This window comes from Erinaceus europaeus, chromosome 17, assembly GCF_950295315.1.
Source record: "Erinaceus europaeus chromosome 17, mEriEur2.1, whole genome shotgun sequence".
Taxonomy (NCBI): domain Eukaryota; kingdom Metazoa; phylum Chordata; class Mammalia; order Eulipotyphla; family Erinaceidae; genus Erinaceus; species Erinaceus europaeus.
Window position 1 is genome coordinate 36,258,789 of NC_080178.1, and position 22,221 is coordinate 36,281,009.

The window sequence follows — 22,221 nt, forward strand, 5'->3', positions numbered from 1 at the left end:
ACCTCTAAGTCCCCACTAGTCTGAACTCACAGCTCATGGTCACAGCTGGAAACAATGCAGGTTGTACTCATTTCAGGACCAGTCTTACTCAAGTGGTAGGACAGGATACCCTAGCCTCCCTTCGGAGACTGGAACATACCTTACCATTCTTATAATTTTGTAAGTCAGTATTAAGTCACTAATAAAATTTTTAAACGTGACCCTATAGCAGCTAAGAAGACATATTTTATTTGAAACAGAAGGTTTATTTGAATAAAAACTTTATTTTAGAAATACTTTACTTGAAAAAAAATTTTATTTAATGCAAAACTTTAGGCATCCCTGAGACTCTCCTACATGGTAAAAGGAATGCAACCATGCATGCAGTAGAACAGATGGAATGCTTTATTTGGAAAAGAGACTACCCTGCTCCAAAATCTAAGAAGCTTGCACTTTCTTATGATGTAAAGAAAACTCTTGTAAGAAAAGTAGCATATATAATGTAAAAGAATTTAATACACAAATGGCATTGAAATGACCTTGCTGTATCTTACAAAATACATTCATTGGAACCTTACTGAAAGTAGAGCTAGGAGCTTTAGATTTTATTCTCCACACTCTGTTTTAATATACGAAGCCTTGACATTACTACATCCCAATCAGCATAAGCTCCTTCTAGATGGCGTGATATCTCAGTTCCTGCTTCATAGCTACATCGACCATGAAGTAAGCGCCAGTTGTCAAAAGTAATCACATCACCTAGATAAAAAAAATAATATAAAGTGTTTAAGTGATTTGGAAAGCTAGAAAATGTAAAATACAAAATATTTCTATTTAGTTCATCAAGAAGCATATGTTTTGATGGTATAGAAGGACTTCGGTTGGGAGTTAGTGTTATGCAGAAAGTTGAGATATGTTCCATGTATACCAGCTACTGCATTTTACTGTTGACTGTAAACCATTAATCCCCCAATAAAGAAAAAAAAAGATGCACGTGTTTACTTTTTTCATAAAATTGTACTTTTTCACATAAATCCAGTCACTGTATGCAAACTATTTTAGACCTACTGACATTTAGACTACATAACCTAGCAAGTTCTATAGATGCTTTTGTAATTATTATTGCATAAGACTTTTGAATTGTTTGTCCTGATTGTTACTTATCTCTAAAGTTAGAAATGCTTGCGTTTTAAATTTAATATCATCTGATAATTGTAATGATGGTGATGTCCTTGGTTTGCCTCCTGTATATCTATTGCTTTATGTGCATATATTATATTTATTTGATAGAGTTAGAGATAAATCAAGAGGGGAGGGAGAAATAGAGAGGGAGACAGAAAGATTGATAAATGCAGCATTGCTTGACCATTTGTGAAGCTTTCTCCCTGCAGGTGGGGTCCAGGGGCTTGAACTCAGATCCCTGCACGTTATAACATGTGTATTCACCAAGTGCATCACTACTCAATATTCATAGGAATATTGAGACTTAGCTAATGTTTTCGTGTATGAGAAAAATGAAGCTTTGAGAAGTTGGTAGTTACATTGCCACTGAATAGTGAATATTGGATTTCAACTTCTTTGCTATTATTTTTTCTATGGCATTTTCATTTTTCAAGTTATTTTTATTTTTTTTAATTTCTTTATTATCTTTACTTATTGGGTAGATACAGCCATAAATTGAGAGGAAGAGATAGAGAGGGAGAGAGATAGAGAGATACCTGCAGACCTGCTTCACCACTCACAAAGCTTTCCCTCTGCAGGTAGGGAATGAGGGCTTGAACCTGGGTCCTTGTGCACCACCAGCCAGGCCCATATTTTCATCTAAAAATGATTATCTTTATTTTATATTATTGGATAGAGGCAGCCAGAAATCTAGAGGGAAGGGAGTGATAGAGGGGAGAGACAGACCTGCAGCACACCTTCACCACTCGCAAAGATCCCCCCCTGCAGAGGTAAGGACTAGGGGTTCAAACCCAGGTCCTTGCTCATTATAACATGTGTGCCATTACCCAGTCCATTTTCATTTTTTAAAATATCTTATTTCTATTAAAAATCAACTTTCTGTGGCTTCATAGTAGTGGATATTTGGGTATTTCTCATAAAACTTTTTTATGCTAGTGATCAATTAAAAAATAAACCCAAGTTAAATAAATATTCCACTTGGTCTAATACACAGCAGAAGAAATTGTGCTCTTTTACTACAGGTATTAAATAGTGTCCAGTTTTATTCCACTTCAGTGAGTGGAGATTATCCAAAAAATTTCTCTCTTTTTCTTTTTCTTTTGTAAGTAACTAGAATAATTCAAGCACCATTTTATTTCAGGCAGTAATTTCTCTCCAGCTCAGATAAGTTTAAGGAGTAAATACTACTGAGAGTAGTGCCTTAAAGTAAGAATCATGGAGATAATTTTGTTTTTTTAAGAAGAAGGAAGAATTAAGGGTCAGGGTAAGTTAGCACAGTGGTTATACAAAAGGCTGTCATGTCTAAGTTTCCAGGTTCAGTCCCTGACAGCACCATAATCCAGAGATGATCAGCACTCAAATAAAAATTAAAAAAGAAAAGAAAAGAAAAAAGAAAAACAAAAATCAGGGCTAGGCAGTGGCATGCCTAGTGAAGTACACATGTTACTATCCACAACGGCTTGAGTTCAAGCCCCTGGCCCCCTCCTGAAAGGTGGAAGAATTACCTAGGAGCTTGTTAAGGTAGTTTCAAAGACCAGAGAGTCAATACAGCATGGGTAGAGTTAGAAGTTTTTTTTTTTATTTCCTTTTGTTGCCCTTGTTTTATTGTTGTAGTTATTCTTGTCATTGTTGTTGGATATGACAGAGAGAAATGGAGAGAGGAAAGGGAAGACAGAGAGAGGGAAAGATAAGACACCTGCAGACCTGCTTCACCACCTTTGAAGCGATTCCCCTGCAGGTGGGGAGCCAGGATCCTTACGCTGGTCCTTGCGCTTTGCGCCATGTGCACTTAACCCACTTAACCCACTATGCTACTGCTGGACTCCCATGTTAGAAATTTTTTGAGGTTTGGAGGTAGAAATATTTAAACAGGTTGAGTGATCACCAAAATTCTACTAGTATTGCACATGCTATAATTGAAAAAAAAACTACTCTATATATCACTCTAAATGAAAAAGAAAGTCCATTTTTCATATTGTTTGGAAATATATTCACATACCTGGATTCATCTTGAAAGTAAACTTATATTCTTTGCAGTTCATTAGGTCAACAAAGTCTTTCAGAGCAGCATAAAAAGGCTGAACTCTTTCAACAGGTACATCAAAGATAGTATCTCTAGTTGCATTATTGAAGTTAATGCGAACCACTTCGCCTTTATCATCCAATCTATTATTTGAAGAAAAAAGTTAAAATTTATGTCATAAAGTATCTATTCACATTTATTTCTAAAGGACAATTTGTGTTAGGAGATGCTTCTGTTTCAAGGAAACATCTTATTGCATTAAAGAGCCCAAATACGTGTAGAGATGATATGACAACTATCTTTGCAATAATATATTCATTGTGTTGGAATTAATTTATCTAACAAACACTTTTAAAAATTCTTTCACATAAATGTAAGACTAAATCTCTTTCCCTCTGTTATTGAATTATTAGTAAAATAATTAAGTTCTGGAGTTAATCATATCTGTCAGATATTAGCTTTAGGTTAAGAAAGCTTTTACTGCTTAATTGCTATCAGAAATTTGTAAGGAATATTTACTCTATAATTTTGTGTTTGGATTGCACAGAGAAATCACAGTAATCTACTCCAATGTCTGTGAAGTCCACAAAGGTGGAGGACAAAATCTGAAATGCTTGAGGATTTTTTTCCTTGAGTCTTAGACATATGTTAAATCCATCTACAATTTCTGTATCACCCCCAGTGACCGTTTGTTTGATGCAATGAAGAAGCTGGACCTATAAAAGAAACAGAGAATATGTTTTTAAGTAGTATACACATATCTTTTTGAACCATGGTAAAGGAAGATTCAGAATATAAAGCACTAAAATCAAAGAACTTTTGAAGGTCTGGGTGGCTGAGTGCCTCTAGTCCCCATCTGCAGGGATGAAGCATCACAAATGATAAAGTCTGGGACTCGCGGAGCAGGAACGCAATCCAATGTGTGTTTATTGAGAAAAGAATCTGCATTTATATTTCCAGGAAGGAAGTGGCAGGGTGGAAAAAGGAAGTACGTAGGATAAGGGGGCGGAGTGGAAAAAGAGCATGAACCAATGGGGATTAAACCAATGCCCTGTAGGCAGGGCGGGTCTCAGACAAAACAATGATTATGTAAATAGACTACAACATCAAGCAATGCAGCAGACCTGGTGTAATGAACAACAATAAAGCAGGACTGCAGGTGTCTCTTTACTTCTCTATTTGCCCTCTTTCTCTTATTTTCTTTCTGTTTATATAAAAAGTAAATAAATTAAAAGAAAGGAATGGGAAATATCTTTTTTTCATCACAAAAGAGAGGGGCTGGGGAGAAAACTTGCTTGAAATCAATACTTTATCTTTAAAACTTTGAAGACATTGGCAGAGGCCCATTGGGGTTCTTAATAAACAAAAGGCACAGACCATAATAACTACACAGAGAAAGCACTTTATGTTCCAGTATTTAATCGCTTCATGTTGATTTCATAGAAGAGATTTAATCTGAGCAAAGAAGGATGGATAAATTTCAGATATATAGAATATATCAGAAAATACAAATCACGTGGCAGTAACGATAGGTATAAAAATACACATTATTCATTGGGTATGAAAAAGCTTTAATCCATTATTTACTTTCACCTAAAAATCAACTTAAATGCATTTTGATAGATGATTAGGGAAGAAAATTTGAAACTATAAAACCTCAGGAAATCAGACCTTTTAGGATAAAATGAAACTCCAGGTGTTTATGCTAAATGAAATAAGGAAGTGATAAATAATTACCAGATTGTTTCACTCATATGTGGAATGAAAATTACTAAAGCAGATGAACTGACAAACTACACATACACACACACACACACACACACACACACACACACACACACACACAATGACTTTCAGACTTGGTAAATTATGATGGTTATTAAAGGGAAATGGAAAGAAAGGTGGGAAGAATGGATAGAAGGGCATTTTTAATAGCAAGCTGACACTAGAACTTTGATGCTGGGTATGCCCTTACAAATATGTAAAATTATGCCCCAGACATTTATAATATGTCAAGACAAGGTTAAATGAAAAAAAAAAGTTTTCATGCCTTAGAGGGTCACAAATGACAATAATAGATCCATTGGTGAAAACAATTTGATTCCTAATCTTGAAGAGTTTCACATATCAAATGAATATTGTGCACAGAGGGAAATTATTAAAGATTTTTTTAATATGTGAGTAGTATAGTTATGATTGAATTCAAGAATATTAGTCCTGGAGGGCAAATGGTGACACATCTGGTTAAGTGCACAGTATGCAAGGATCCAAGTTCAAGTCCCTGGTCCCCACCTGCAGGAGGAAAGTTTCATGAATGATGAATCAGGGCTGCAGGTGTTTCTTTGTCTATATCCATCTCTATTTCCTCTTCTCAATTTCTCTCTGTTTCTATCCAATAATTAAAAAAATTAAAAAATAATAATAGTCCCATGGTGTAGCATAAGACAAAAAACTAAAGGAGGAGGCAGTAAGAGAGTAACCATCCAAGAGCCCAACTGGTTTTTAGGTGTAAATATTCAGAGAAGGCAAAGAGGTAGGGTGGTGAAATATGGATGCTGAAGAACCCAAGCAACACTGAGAATTAGGAACCAAAAATGGTAGTATGTATTAGTTACTTTTAGGAAGATTTAGAGACAAATATTTAGCATTTCCATTTAAAAATATAAAAACATAAAATTATCATTGTTTGATTTGACTATTCAAATTTAGAGCCAATAGATAACTCATTATCCAAATTATTTAATCTGTACTTAAATAAACTTGCTCCTTTTACTGTAAAAAAATTCAAACTTTGAAGCCTCTGAACTAGAGGCTAGGTGGTGACTTGCCCAGTAAGAACATACACCATGCATGAGGACATGGCTTTTAGAGTTTGGGTTCTAGTTCCCAATTACCACATAGGAAGACCCACAGGAAGGAAGCATTAGGAGCACTTGAGTAGTTCTGCTGTGTCCCTCCTCTGTATCTCACTCTCTGTCATAAAGATAAAATGATGGCTCCTGGGAGCAGTAAAATTATACAGGTACCTAGTCCCAGCAGAATTCTTGGTGGCTAGAAACAGAAACTCTGAATAGTTGAAAATGGAATTTTGAGCAATAACAAACCTGGTGCTTTTAAAAATTATTTTACTACCAGAATGTGGACATTTTACTGGTCATCTTTTATTTTAAAATCTCTTATAATTATTTTAACTTTTGATGTTCAATTTGCTAACAGAAAAAGATACAGCTATTTGATTTTTTCCCATCTGCAAAAGTCACTGTAATGTTCAAAGTATGCTGAATTAAGCCTTGAAATGTAAGAAAATATGAGATTCAGTTCTGGTATTTAAAATGTTTATAATGGTGGATGAGGGAGATCACTCCCTATACAAAGAACAAGTTCAGCAAGTCTGAGATTCCAGGTTCAAATTCAGGCATCACCTTTGGCCAAAGAGTTGCTTTAGTCTCTTTCTCTCTTTTAGCTAAGTAAATATTTAAAAGTAGTCTGTAATGAAAGGTAATGTCTATAATCATCACATTACATAAATTATGGTGATTACAAAGTCCTGCTCAAGCCTGGTATAGTTAAAAAACTAAGTGCAAATTTGGCTTCAAGTTCAGCATTAATCAGATGTAACCCTGAAATGTATTTAACCTTGCTGTGAATCATTTCTTCCTCTAATCTAAAAGACACGACTATCCTTATTAAAAAAATGTAAGGATGTGAAGTCATCTAAACACTTTTCCTTATTCTTTCCATTTTAACTGAGAAGAAAAACCTATACCCATAAACAGTAGGAGGTGGGTGGGTGGTGGTACATCTGGTTGACATGCTACAATGTGCAAGGACCCAGGCTCTAGCCCCAAGTCCCCCCACCTGCAGGAGGAAAGTTTCACAGGTAGTAAAGCAGTGTTGCAGATATCTGTCACTCTCCTCTATACTTCCCTTCCTCTTGATTTCTGGCTGTCTCTATAAAAAAGAAAAAAAGCTCCCACCACCAAAAAAAAAAAAAAAAAAAAATAGGCAATTAAGAAATTCAGATACAATTTTCTTCTAGTCTCAGTTCTGAAACTTTATTATGTCCAGACTTCTCCAGCCTATCTCAGGCAGATGAACAGAGCTAATTAGGTTGTGTTTTTTAAAAATATTTTTTATTTATTACTTATTCCCTTTTGTTGCCCTCGTTGTTTTATTGTTGTAGTTATGATTGATGTCGTTGTTGTTGGATAGGACAGAGAGAAATGGAGAGAGGAGGGGAAGACAAAGAGGAGGAGAGAAAGATAGACACCTGCAGACCTGCTTCACCGCTTGTGAAGCTATTCCCCTACAGGTGGGGAGCCGGGGGCTCGAACTGGGATCCTTCAGCAGGTCCTTGTGCTTTGCGCGACCTGCGCCCAACCCACTGCGCTACCGCGGACTCCCAGGTTGTATTTTTAATCTCCAAGGTCTTAGAGAATCTCTGGACCACATTAAGAAAAAAAAAAAGTTCATTGTATGTTTCTTTCCTCAAATATTTCCAAACAAAATGGTAACCAAAAATGCCTTTTTTTTTTTCTGTCTCTAGGGCTTTGTGCTACTACAGCTCCAGGAGGGCCCCCCATCCCCCTCCATTTTATTGAATAGGATGGAGAGAAATTGAGAGGGGAGGGAAAGAGAAAGATAGACATCTGCAGACCTGCTTCACCACTTGTGAAGCAACCCCCCAGCAGGTGCGGAGTCAGGGGCTCAAATGCAGATCCTTGATCGGATCCTTGCACTTAGCACTATGTATGCTTAAACCAGTGCACCACTGCATTCCATCCTCCCACCTCCCCACCCTGTCCCAAATGTCATTTCACTGTCATAATTTAGTTTTTTTTTTTTTTTAAATCATGTGTTATTTTTTTTATAGTCAACATAATAATTTAAACCATGTGAAGTCAAACACTAAAGTAGCTTAATGAGCACAGGCCAGGACAATGGACCATTCATTACCCATGTACACAGAAAATGTGTTCTGTCAACATAGTGGAAAAACACACTAATTTGGCCCATTTTGCCATCATTAATTAGAGAATTGACTAAAACTTCTACTTCCACTTAAGAATAAAGACTTTTGAGTAGCTATTTTATTTAGTACCATTTAACTTTAAATAGGGAACAAGAGATCTTTTCAAAGGTGATTTCCTGACCATTTATTTCTTAGTTTAGTAAACTATGCTTCAGTTAAAATGGAACTAGTTTAGTAAATTACATTTTGTAAGAATTTAGTAAAAAAAAAACCCTCCAGGAATTCTCCTGGAAGATTTGTGTTTCTATGGTGACTAGCTCCTTTCCTTGATGAGGAATTTCACAGATAGGGGAATAGAGTTCCAAAATTAATCATGGGCTAGTTTGCTCCTTGCATTTAGATGCTTTTGTAGAGTATCTTTGTATCTTCTCCCATAAAAAGTGACTGCTACTTCCTCACATTCAAATCTGGGCTAAATTTAGGATTTTTTTTTTTTTTTTGATTAACAAATCATGGCAAAAGACTGTATGCTTTGTATATAAGAGACTCTATTCTCTCAAAAGACTTTGTGTGCTTTGTCTTGCTTTCTGGAATTTCTGCTAGATGCCATATACATAAACCCAGGCTAATTTCTGCTGCAAGATGACAGGCCAAGCAGAGCAGACATAAGACATTTTAGTTGATCTCTACCTGGGTCAACCATTTCCTACCCTAATTAGTAGCAGAAAAGTTGCCTAACTGAACACAGGCCCAAATAACGTGGATTTTCTTCTAAGCCATTGGGTTGTGGAGTTTTATGCAACAATAGCTAAAGCTGTGTGATTTTATGACAGAAACCCTATGTTGTATACTCTGTTTCCATTTATTCTATTAATTATCTTAGAAATGGTAAATGTGCAGAAAGTCCCCAAGATATACTACTGCTCCTATAAAATCTGGCTTGGCAAAGTAGTGATTTACAAGAAGAAACAAAGAACTGCTTAAAAATATTTACATGGAAATATTCAATCCATTGTGTGGATGAGGCAATTCAAGATTTATGTATAGAGATAATTGCATTTAGAAAAAGAAGATGCATAAGACAAATTAGCTAGTGAGACATAAATTTTAAGACTCAGGAAACTGAAGGATATTGATCCTTGACTTGCTGTGTGGAAAACAACACTAGGTCTCACCTTACCCCAGGTGGATGATGGAGAGCTGGATAATCTGTGTGAAAGCTTAGCTTCCCGGTTGTGTAAGCCACATTGTTTGCATCTATTTTGTCTTGCACTTGCCAAGTATGTCTGTAAAATAAAATAATAATAATAGAAAAACATATATATCTTTAAGAAGACTGTCACTAAGCCAGAGGAAGTGTGTGAGCATGAATTTGATTAAATGGGGAAATAAAAATTTTTCCATTTTTTAAAAATTAATCTTTATTTATTGGATAGAGATAGCCAGAAATCAAGAGGGAAGGGGGTGATAGAGAGGAGAGACAGAGAGATACATGCAGCACTGCTTTACCACTCACAAAGCTTTCCCCCTGCAGGTGGGGACCAGAGGCTCAAACCAGGGTCCTTGCACATTGTAATACATGCTGTCAACCAGGTACGCCACCATTCAGCCCCTAAGTTTTCCATTTTATAACATAATTGTCATTATGACTGTGAGCAAGAAGAAGTCTGACCTTTCTTTGTTCAAGGAAACATATTAACCAAGGTTACATCTTTTTTCTCCAAAAAAATATTATATTTATTAAATTATCCTAAAACATTTGTAAAGAAGTGTATAAAATCTCTTATCCATTAAGCAGTTTCCTCCCATTTTGCCTTCTTCCCACCCACTGGAAAATATCAACATAATTTCTATTTGTATGGATTTACCCATTTTAGGTACTTAGTATAGACAGAATCACTCAACGTGTGACTTCTTTTGCTTAGTTTCCTTCACTGTGTTGTAGCATATGTCAGAATTTCAAATAATATCCTGTTATAATGGTATAACACAATTTATTTATCTATTCTTTTATAGACCTATTATCTGTTTCTACTATTTAGTTATTGAAAGTGGAGCTGATATAATGTGCTTATTTGATAATCTTTTTAAAATAATTTTGGGTAATACCTGAGAGTAGAATTTTGGGATTATGCTACTGTGAGGAATTGCCAAACTGTTTTGACAGTCAGTGAACCATTTTACTTCTTGTTTGAAACATGTCAGTGTTCCAGTTTATCCACATCTTTACCATCATTTACTGTTTCCTGCATTTTTTGTTTTAACCATCCTGATGGATGCATTTTTCCTAACGACTAATAATATTGAGCATCATTTCATGTTTTTAATACTCACTTGTATATCCCCACTGGAGAAATATCTATTTAAGTTACTGCCAATTGTATATTTTTCGTTTTTATTTTATTTTTTTATAGTTTACCAATTTTTAAATTGAGGCTTTTTTGTTGAACTAAAATTTATATATCCTGGATATTAAAGAGGTAACATATAGAGTCAAACACATTGACTAATCATGAATCTAAAGACTAGAATAGTTAATATGAAGAGTTGGGGGGACTCCATTTTGTAGATAGTCAGTAGTCCTATTTTAGTTAAAAAAAAGCCCATGAATATATTAGTTTTTTTTTTTCCTCTGAACCTGACATCTGATATGCAGGTGGGTCCAACTTATTGTCTGGGGAGATGATGTCATGGCTGGAAAAAGGACCAGAAAGCTGGATAAGGGAAGAGAGTAGTTCCCAAATATGGGAAAGGTATATAAATGTTGTTGACTGTAAACCCCCAAAGTGCACAGTAGTATGCAGTGAGTCAGTATATGCAGCAAGCAAGTAGATAGACATAAAAAGACACTATAAAGTTCATAATGAAATAGTGTCTACTTAGACCCAGATACCCTCCTCACCTACCTCCTATTATACTTCCCTCACTCACTCCAAAGCTAACTTATCAAAGTAAGGACTGCAAAAGCTGAATAACGGCAAGAGATTGGCATACTTTAATGATGACTTTTTAGTCACTATCAGGCCATCCCATTAGCTGGGCCCCTCTTCGGGTGAGTCCTGAGATTCCCAGACATAATGGGCTTACACCTCAAATAGATCCCTCTCTCCATTGTTACTGGTCATGTCTATCAGGAACAACACAATAGACCCCTTTGTGGGTCCCCATAGGACCTTGCCCTCAACGTGGATCAACAAGGGTAGAGAATGTTCCATCCTCTGAAGGGAGGCTGGACAATATACTCTATGTTCCACCTGAGGAAGATGGGTTTGAAATTTTAGCCTTATTTTATAGAAGGTATGAAAAAAACCTTTCAATTTTATTCTTTTGCATGTATACAAACATTTGTTCCAGAATCATTTACTGAAAAGACTGTTTTTGCATCATTGAATAGGTTTTATACTCTTCTTATTCTTCTAAATAGGTTTGTAGATGGAATTGCTTTTGGTTTCCTTTTAAGATTCATTGTCAATATAGAAACACACTGATGTTTGCGTATTCATCTTCTATTCTGCAACTTTATTGAATCAGCTGTAGTAGCATTATTGAGCACTTTTTAGAATATATATATATATATATATATATGTGGTGCTATCTAAATATTTTTAAATTAAATTAATTAATTAATTAATTAATTTATTTATCTATTATTGGATAGAGACAGCCAGAAATTGAGAGAGGGAGATAGAGAGGAACAAAAATAGAGAGACACATGCAGCCCTGCTTCACCACTTATGAAGCTCTCCCCCTTGCAGGTAGGGACAAGGGGTTTGAATCTGGGTCCTTGCACACTGTAGTGTGTGTACTTAATCAGGTGCACTCATGCCTGGCTCCTAAATTTTCTTGTTCCTTCCTTTTGGATAACTTAATTTCTTTCTTTCTTCCTTGCTTCCTATCTTCTTTTTTTTTTTTTTTCCTCCTCCAGGGTTATTGCTGGGCTCAGTGCCTGCACCATGAATCCACCGCTCCTGGAGGCCATTTTTCCCCCCTTTTGTTGCCCTTGTTGTAGCTTCGTTGTGGTTATTATTATTGCCCTTGTTGACGCAATTCGTTGTTGGATAGGACAGAGAGAAATGGAGAGAGGAGGGGAAGACAGAGAAGGGGAGAGAAAGATAGATACCTGCAGACCTGCTTCACCTCCTGTGAAGCAACTCCCCTGCAGGTGGGGAGCCGGGAGCTCGAACCGGGATCCTTACTCCGGTCCCTGCGCTTTGTGCCACATGCGCTTAACCCACTGCGCCACCGCCCGACCCCCTTTCTTCTTTTTTTGCCTCTAGGGTTATTGCTGGGGCTTGGTGCCTGCACCAAGAATCCACTGCTCCTGGAGACTTTTAAAATTTTTTTCTCTTTTGTTGTCTTTGTTGTTTATCATCGTAATTGTTGTTATTATTGTTGTTGTTACTGCTGTCATTGTTGTTGGATAGGACAGAGAGAAATTGAGAGAGGAAGGGAAGACAGAGAGGGGGAGAGAAAGACAGACAGCTGCAGATCTGCTTCACTGCCTGTGAAGTGAACCCTCTGCAGGTGGGGAGTCGGGGCCTTGAACCTGTATCCTGATGACAGTTCATGTGCTTTGTGCCATGTGTGCTTAACCCACTGCGCCACTGCCCGGCTCCCCTGGAATAGACATTCTATTCAAGTATACGTATTAAGCCACAAAGATAATGTTAATAAATTCACCCCAAACAGTGAAATCATTCCAAACATTTTCTCAGACCACAATGAAATTAAAATAACACTTAACAACAAACAAAAATTAGTAAAAGTTCCAAAATATGGAAACTTACAGTACACTACTTAACCACTACTGAGTCAAAGAGGAAAGGAAGGAAGAGATTATAATGTTCCTATAATCAAATGAAAGTGAAGTTGTAAGCTCTCAAAATATTTATGATACAACTAAGGCACTATGAAAAGGGAAATTCATAGTCATATAAGGAACAAATTAGGAAACAAGAAAAGATCAAATAAACAGATTGACTATAAGCCTTGAGGACTTAGAAGAAAAATAACATAGGAACCATAATGCAACAAGAAAGACTGAAATGGGAGTCAGGCTGTAGCGCAGCGGGTTAAGCGCAGGTGGCACAAAGCACAAGGACCGGCATAAGGATCCCGGTTCAAACCCCGGCTCCCCACCTGCAGGGGAGTCGCTTCACAGGTGGTGAAGCAGGTCTGCAGGTGTCTTTCTCTCCTCCTCTCTGTCTTCCCCTCCTCTCTCCATTTCTCTCTGTCCTATCCAACAACGACAACAACAATAATAACTACAACAATAAAACAACAAGGGCAACAAAAGGGAATAAATAAAAAAAAAAGAAAGACTGAAATAACTAAAATTAGGGCATAAATAAGAAAACATTATAAATAAGTATACAAAAGACCAGTGAAGCTAAATGTTGGTTCTTCAAAAGGGAAAACAAAATTGAAAAACCCTGTATATACTTAAGTTCATAGCAACACAATTTATTCTTTATTGTTTTTAAATTTTATTAGTGATTTACACAATTATAAGATAATAGGAGTACAGTTCCACACTGTTCCCACCACCAGTGTTCTGTATCCCCATTCTCTTCATTTGAATCTATAGCAGTTCTCCTAAGATTGCAGATATAGGTTAATTATTATTTCTACAACTATGTGTCTATATTTGTATATATTTTCCTTTTCATCCCCTTGTGGTCCCATCTTTGCTTTCTTTCCCAGTCACACCTACATCTATTACTACATTCAAATGTTCTCCCTTTTATTCTCTCTTTATGTCCTGATAAAATTGTAGTTTAGAGCCTTCTTATCATCTTCCCTGGGAATATGGACCAGAATTCTTTTTGTGGTGTAGAAGGTGGAAGGTCTGCTTCTGTAATTGCTTCTCCACTGGACATGGGAAGTGTTTCCCTATTGAGGTATGGCTCTGGAGAGGTAAAGTCCCTGGCACACTGGTGAGGTTCTCATAGCAGCAAAATTTATAGTAGCCAAAATCTGGAAGCAATTCAAGTATTCAGGAATAGATGAGTTGCTGAGAAAGATATATATACTGTTCAGCTACCTCATCTTGGATGGAGCTTGAAGGAATCATGTTAAGTGAAATACACAAGAAAGAAAAGAAAAAAAATATGGAATGATCTCACTCATATACAGAATTTGAGAAATAAGAACAGTAGAGGAAACACAAAGCAGAATTTGTATTGAGTTTGGTGTATTGCACCAAATACCTGGGAAAAGGGAGATGGCATTGCAGGTCCTGGTGCATCATGGTGGAAGAGGAACTAGGTGGGGAGTCAAAGTATTTTGCAAAAACTGAGAAATTTTCACATGCATTAACAACTGCATTTACTGTTGACCGTCAACCATTAATCTCCCAATAAAAAAATAAAAAACAAACAAAAACTAAAGGTATTTAGCATATTATTTTATTGCTACATATACTTATTAACTTTTACTAATATTCGTTTACTGTACATGTTATCCCCAGATTGCTTATCCTTAGACAGTTTGCTTAATTTTACCTATTAGGGCTGGCATGATAGCTAGCTCACTTGGATAGTGTGTTCTTATGTTCACAACTGAAGTCTAAACTGATTGCCAACATGCTGAAGGAAACTTTGGTGCTATTGTGGCTTTCTCTTTACTTCCCTTTTTTATCTGAAAAGTCAGCTTTTAATGTGGAAGTCCCAGTAGCAATTTAAAAAATCCCTATCAGTTAAAATTAGTTATGCGTTGACTTCTGGAGGCGGGGCTATGGAGGAGCAGCAGCTGTGTTTCTCTCCACTCCCTGCTCAACTAGGAATATCAAACAAGACCACCTGGGACCACAACAAGCAGGACCAGATCTACTTGGGGAACCCACCAAATCACCAGTGAGTGCAAACACGTGTGGCTCATAGAGCCTAAGGAGAGATTCCTGGGGCTAAAGCCCCTATATACACCTGAGCAGCTGGTAACAGTTTGACAGTTTTTTGGGTGAGGCACCATCTCCAGTCTATTTTACTAACAAAAAGACTGCTGAAGGGAGAAGAAGACTAGCCTAAGACTCACCAAATGCAACTGTGATTCTCTATTGCTACTGCCCCTTGGAGGCTGGAGCAGCAGCTGGGAGGCTCTGTGCTGACATTGGGGGGGCAGAGAACTGACCCAGAAACTTGGAAACTTAGGAGAAGATACCTGGTGGGATAGAGGTGGGACTGTATAGTGGATACTTTTCCACATTGTTCCCCTGATGAACTTGGGAGATATGGTGAATAACTGCCAAAGAACACACACACAGAGAATAAACTAGACTTGTTTGCAAACTCACAGGGCCAAGTACTTCAGGCTTGGTTCTGACTGCTGGAAGAGCAGCTTAATTGAACCCAGGGCCTTGGATCCTCAGGGTATGGGAGTCTCTGTGCATAATCACTGTGCTATCTATCCCTCACCCTGATTTATTTCTTGGTCAGGAGTGAGTGAACAAGCTAAAAAAGCTACTTATAGGTAAAAAGCCCTCAAGCTCCCATAGCCTACAGGGAAGAAGAAGAACAACAACAAAAGAGGTCTTAACAGCCACTGTTCTTCAACTCAATGGCCTGAATTCATCTATTAAAAGTTAGAGTAGGAAGATGGATCCGAAAATGCAACCCAACCATATGTCAGTCTGAGTTCACACTCCATGGACACATCTGGGAACATTATAGGCTACATTTACTCAAGAACAGTCTTCCTTTAGTGGCAGAGTAGGCTGACCAAACCTCTCTTTGGAAAGTGGGGCAGTATCTACCATTGTTGTCTTAGAGTGAGGCCTATTCTTAACTCCTGTGCAATACACTACCTACCCCTTCTCCTGCTCCTTTTCCTCCTCAAATTCTTACCTTGCCTTTCAGTCACTTTCTTCTTGGGGTAGCAGAGGGAGGGTAGGACCCTTGGGCCTACTTCCACACTGAGTCTACCCACACACTTTCTCTTCAGTAATCTATCTACTTGTAATGTCAGTAGATTTATTTATTTATTTATTTATAAAATGGAAATATTGGCAAGACTACAGGATAAGAGGGGTACATTTCCATATAATACCTATCCCCAGAGCTCCATATCTAATCCCCTCCCTTGATATCTTCCCCATTCTTTAACCCTTGGGAGCATGGGCCCAGGATCACTGTGAGGTGCAGAAGTTGGAAGGTCTGGCAACTGTAATTGCTTCTCCACTGAATATGGATGTTGGAAGGTCAATCCATACTCCCAGCCTGTCTCTCTCTTTCTCTAGTATGGCAGGGCTCTGGAGAAGGCCCTAGGTCCAAGGTACATTGGGGGGGGGGGGGTAAGGGAGACAGACACAGACCTTTGGTGGAGGGAATGGTGTTAATATAAACTCCTATTAACTTACAGTCTCACAAATAACTATTTAATTAATATGAGAGGGAGGAAATAGACTGAATGCCTCAAACTTTTTCATACATAGACCATAGGCTAAATTCCTTCAATCTAAGCATTTAAGACTTCAGATTGGTAATCAGATTGAATGTAACAGTGGGCTCAATTGTTAATACATTTCTAACAATGAATAGTTATTTTTGTAAAAAAATGACTATCAATGAAAATTTATCAAATCTAAATAGTGGTAATAGCTGCACAATAATTTCAATATGCAAAATGACAGGAATGCATAGTTTAAAATATTTATGCTACATAATGCAACAAAAATTAGCTTGACTTAAATATTAAAAAACACATTAAAAAGAACTAAAAGTTGCTTGCAGCTCTGTGGCAAGAAATGAAATAATCATCCAAGTATTATAAGGCCTTTTCCTTAAGATTGAAACAGTGGGTAATTGGATGGAATTATTTTTATCTTTTATTTTATTGGTATTTTAAATTTCATTTGGGGGTGATTTTTGTATTTTAAAAAGTTATAGCAGGAATAAGGAAATGGCATAATGGTTATGCAAAATACTTTAATTCCTGAGGCTTTGAGGCTTCAGGTTCAATCTCCAACATCACCACATTGAATTGAGCAGTGCTCTGGTCTCTTTCTCCACCCTCTACCCCCTGTATCTTTCTCTCTGCATCTATTTCATCAAAATAAAATAAAAACTTAATTAATTAAACCAAAGCTGGTTTGAAAGAAATAGCCACATCTCATTTTATGACTATTTCAATGTATATTTATTAATTGATATTCACTAGTCATAAACAACACACACACATGGATATATGTAGCCTTCCCTAAATATTGTTTTAGCAAGAGAAACATAGCAGGAAACAGAAAATACAAATAACTAATTACTAAATGAAATAGAGGTAGAGATAATATCTACAAATAAAATTAAACTAGGTAGAGAGACAGAGGTTGGGGGATAGGAAAATATGCAAAAGATGGCACTTTGGGAAATGTTCTACAAAAATGGAAGGTAGGAAGGAAGGTAGAGAAACCTGAATATGTGGGATAAAAATATGGTTTTCTTGAAGATATATAATAGATGGAAGTGAAAGGGTAGTTCCCCCCCCCCCAATTCTCTACAACTAATAATGAAATTAATTCTTTTGCTCCATTTTTTTTCTCATTTAAGATGGAAAATCTGGTATATCTTTCACTGAAAGTTAAATATCTGTCCGTATGTGGTCATGGTCTGGAACAATAGTGAGAGAAAAGGGGAAAATTTATATCTTTCTGTAACTCATTTTCACATATGAGCCATGCAATCCATTATGTTTAGGGACTATAGCCAAGTAATACATGTTCTCTATTTAGTTCATGTCACTCCATGCCTCATACATAATACAGAGTCAGGCTATTGTAACCATTAGAAATCCAAGGATAATCAACATATGGGAAAGGATTTAAAGAAAGAAAAATAATTTCAAGTTATGGAATATATTATATATTCTAAAAAGATCATGCTGTTGATGTTATCAATAGGAAATCACAACACTGAGATACTTTTTTCAAAAGCTATAATGGTTTTGCACTGATCCATGTATGTTCTCTTCCTTGGTTCCTCTCACAATCAAGGGTAAACTGAGATTTGTTGTAGTCAAGAGCTGGCAAAAAGTAAAAGTATCTTTAGCCAAAAAAACTGATCTTTTCTCTTTTTAACATTAACTGGCTTCTAGGGGGATGGAGTCTGTGACTTGGCTTCAGTAGTTCTCCAGTCCTCAGAGTTAACTGGCAGTGGTTGATAAACATTTCTTAATGCTAAAATGTCTTAGATAATATATGAAATATGTAGCCTGAAAGTTTATGCTTATACATAAATATAAAGCCTAGTAAAATAGCTCACCAGTTCAAACAACTGAACATTCTTCTAACAGTTGTAGCATAAATTGAGAAAGATATTAGAAATGTCATCTGGTCTACCTTTCAATATCCAGGTAGAAATGATTCATGACAAGAAACACTACTGACTGTCTATGACTGTAAGCCTTAATTTATCCTCAAATCAAAGGAAAACACAGCAGAAATAAAATCAAATGTGACCCACTGACCTGTGAGGAAACTTTTTTTGTTTTACCTTGGTTTGTGAGATGGGGGTATACTTACATGCAGCCTCTCAGATATAGATTTTAATGTTGTTCTAAGTAAGGCAGAAACTAAAACAAACTATCAAGAATTGAAGCACATGTGCAGGATGTATTTCTTATGAAACTCAAAAAGTTAACATCAGCATAACATCTTAAAACAGTGGTAGAGACTAATTTGATATTGTTTGGGGACAGGTTATAGAAACTGCAAATGATCTTGCTGTTGACAAAATAGCTAATCTGAATAAAAATTAGTATTTCTACAAGATATTCATACCATTTTAAAGATTTTATTAGAATTATCCTTTTTTTCAATTTAAAGATTTTGTCAAAAACTCCTATGCATCCAAATCTTGAGTGTTGGACACTACTTCTTGGTATTGGTTTGAATGTTCATTCATTAGATTTCCCCAAGTCTTGTTAGTGTTTTTTTAAAAATAAAATTGAATTATTTAGTTATTATGAACTAAATATTGTTTTTGTTAGATGTTTGTCTTTATACTCTTGGTGAAATATTTCACACTGTTTTGTTTGGTGATTCATATTTGAAAAAATATACTATGTGTATTTGCATCTTTAATTTTTTGTGGACCTTGGGACTGGCACATGCTCCTAGGATGACTTTTAAATTTTCTTTTCATTTGGGGGAGAGATGAAGAGAATGAGATATATCACAGTATGATTCCAGTTTCTAAGCAGTTTTTTCTGGTGGTATTGTATGCCTATGTAGTACTAAGGTTTGAACCCAGGGCCTAAGTATGTTAAAGCTCACACTTTATAGGCTGAGCTATCTTCCAGTTGCCTTTTTAATTTTAGATGTACTAATTAAATTAATAGATGCTTTACATCTACAACTTACATTTATTATCATCAGCAGTAAGAGATCGCTAATCTTGACTTGCTGCAAGGTCTCCTAACCAAAATATTAAAGAATGCCTTCTTTGATGTCATTATTTATCTCTTTGTATCCAAAATGTAATTTTAGTTATTACATTTATTTTAAAAATTTGAACATGGGGGAGTCAGACTGTAGCACAGTAGGTTAAGCGCAGGTGGCGCAAAGTGCAAGGACTGGCGTAAGAATCCTGGTTCAAACCCTGACTCCCCACCTGCAGGAGAGTCGCTTCACAGGTGGGGAAGTAGGTCTACAGGTGTCTATCTTTCTCTCCCCCTCTGTCTTCCCCTCCTCTCTCCATTTCTCTCTGTCCTATCCAACAACAATGACAACAATAATAAAATAAGGGCAACAAAAACGAATAAATAAATAAAATAACAATAAAATATATTTAAAGAAAAAAAATTGAACATGTAGAATTATCTCAGGCCAGAGAAAAGTTACTTGCAATTGAACATCCTTGTGTGGAAATATGTGATATTTTCACATATAACTTTCCAGGCATAGTCACTGACTAGAGTGCCAAATATTATTTTTCTTTTTACCAGCTCAGCGCTGGCTGATGGTGATACTGGCAATTGAACCTGGGAATTAAGAGCCTCAGGCTTAAAAGTCTTGTGTGTAATAATTGTGCTATTTTCTTGACCCACCCAAATATTTTTATTACTATTTATTAGACATGTACTTGCATATTAAGAAGTGAATGGAGAGACAGCAGCTTTTGGAGCAGAGGCTAAGCCTCACACAGGTCCTTCTAGGGAACATACTTTCTACAAATGTCAGCATCACTGCTCCACTCTGCTCTTAGAGGCAGGTTTATGGTTGTACATGATCTTTACTAATTTTCAGAAAGATTTTCAACTCACTTCACTGCCAGTTGGTGCTGTGTAACTGCATAAAGGATTTTGGTTTGGTGTGGCTGGTTCTCACACAGCACAACAACTGAACAACAACAGACAGAACAGAAAAATACAAACCACACTAATAAAAAAAATGGTCAAATCAAAAGCAGTTAAATTAGCTACACAACAAATCAGGGAAGGAGCCTGGAAAAAGTTCCAACTAAGCCAGAACTTGTAAAAATAAGGAAAATATCCAAACATTAATTGATGATTTAATCATAGGAGTGAGGAAAGATTTTGAGGATAATGCTATCAAAAATAGGGAAATAACAGAAGAGACCCTCAAAGAAAATACTAGCTATCTTGAGATAATTAGAGAACTGAAAACTGAAATAGCTGAGCTAAAAGTCCAGCTAGCAGAACAAGCTAATACTGTGACTGAGCAAGGTAAAAAAAAAAAAAAAGAAAAGCTGAAATGAAGAAAGAAGCTGAGGTAAGGGAAAACAGATTAACAGAAGCAGAAAAATAGAATTAGCCAGACAGAGGATGAGTTAGAGAAAACTAAGAAAGAAGTAAATAGAGCTCAAAAAGAGATTGAGAGACACTGAAAACAATAAAGAGGCATATGGGATGATCTCAAAAGAAGTAGCAGTCCTTCAACTGGCCTAATAGAGGAAGAAAGAGACTGAGAGACACTGGAAACAAGAGACATATAGGATGGTCTCAAAAGAAGTAACATTTGTATAACTGGCCTACCAGGGGAAGAAAGAGAGGAAGGAGAAGACAACATAGTAGAGGCAATAATAGAAGAAAACTTCACCCAAAGCAACAGAAAAGACATTAAGATTTAAGATGACCAAAGAGTCCAAAACATAATGAACTCAGACCTGAAGACACCAAGACACATCATAGTTCCAGTGAAAAGAAATAAGGATAAAGAAAGGATTCTAAAAGCTGAAAGATAAAAACAAAAAGTCACATACAAGGGAAAACCCATAACATTATCAGCATACTTCTTCACACAAATCTTAAAAGCCAAAAGACAATGGCAAGATATCTATCGAGCTCTCAGTGAAAAACGGTTTCAACCAAAGATAGTATATCCTGCTAGACTGTCATTCAAAATAGATGAAGAGATAAAAATCTTCTCAGACAAGCAACAGTTAAAAGAGGCAACTATCACAAGCCATTCCTGAAAGAGGTTCTAAAAAACCTCCTATAAACATGAATAACATCACCAAAAACCCTGCCATATAACAAAAATATGGAATACCTTAAATCCATAATATCAATACATGTCAATAGCTTAAAGTCACCCCTTAAAAGGTATACAGTAGGAGGATGGATCAGAAAATACAACCCAACCATCTGCTCTCTGCAGGAATCCCACCTGATTAAAAAAGTCAAACACAGACTCAAAGTGAAAGAATTGAAAACTACTATATAAGTCAATGGACTGCAAAAAAAAAAAAAAAAGCAGGAACACCTATTCTCATCATTGACACAATAGATTTCAAAATAAATAAAGTAATAAAAGATAGGCATGGACATTATGTAGTGATCAGAGGATCAATTCACCAAGAAGATTTAACAATTAATAACATCTATGCACCCAGTGAAGGCCCATCTAAATACATCAAACGCTTACTGAAACAGCTACAAAACACATCAATAGTAACATAGTAATAATAGGAGACTTCAGCATGCCACTTTCACACTTATATAGAACATCTACACAGAGAATCAAAAAAAGAAACAAGAGAATTAATCGAAGAGATGGATAGACTAGACCTCCTGGACATATTCAGAGTTCATCACCCCAAGAAATTGGAATACACAT

The 22,221-nt window shown here is 36.4% G+C and overlaps 1 protein-coding gene across 2 annotated transcripts in view; it reads right to left on the reverse strand.

Annotated features, from left to right (window-relative positions):
- Window positions 1-276: 276 nt before the first annotated feature.
- Window positions 277-22,221, reverse strand: part of BBOX1 (gamma-butyrobetaine hydroxylase 1) — a 116,530-nt gene continuing 94,585 nt past the window's right edge. For both annotated transcript variants that reach the window (XM_007537319.3, XM_060176668.1), the window contains exons 5-8: window positions 9,337-9,442; window positions 3,704-3,900; window positions 3,161-3,327; window positions 277-738 (exon numbers count right to left, since the gene is read on the reverse strand). In XM_007537319.3, coding sequence (XP_007537381.1) covers window positions 578-738; window positions 3,161-3,327; window positions 3,704-3,900; window positions 9,337-9,442 — 631 coding nt within the window. In that variant the 3' untranslated portion in view covers window positions 277-577. The remainder of the gene's footprint in view (window positions 739-3,160; window positions 3,328-3,703; window positions 3,901-9,336; window positions 9,443-22,221) is intronic.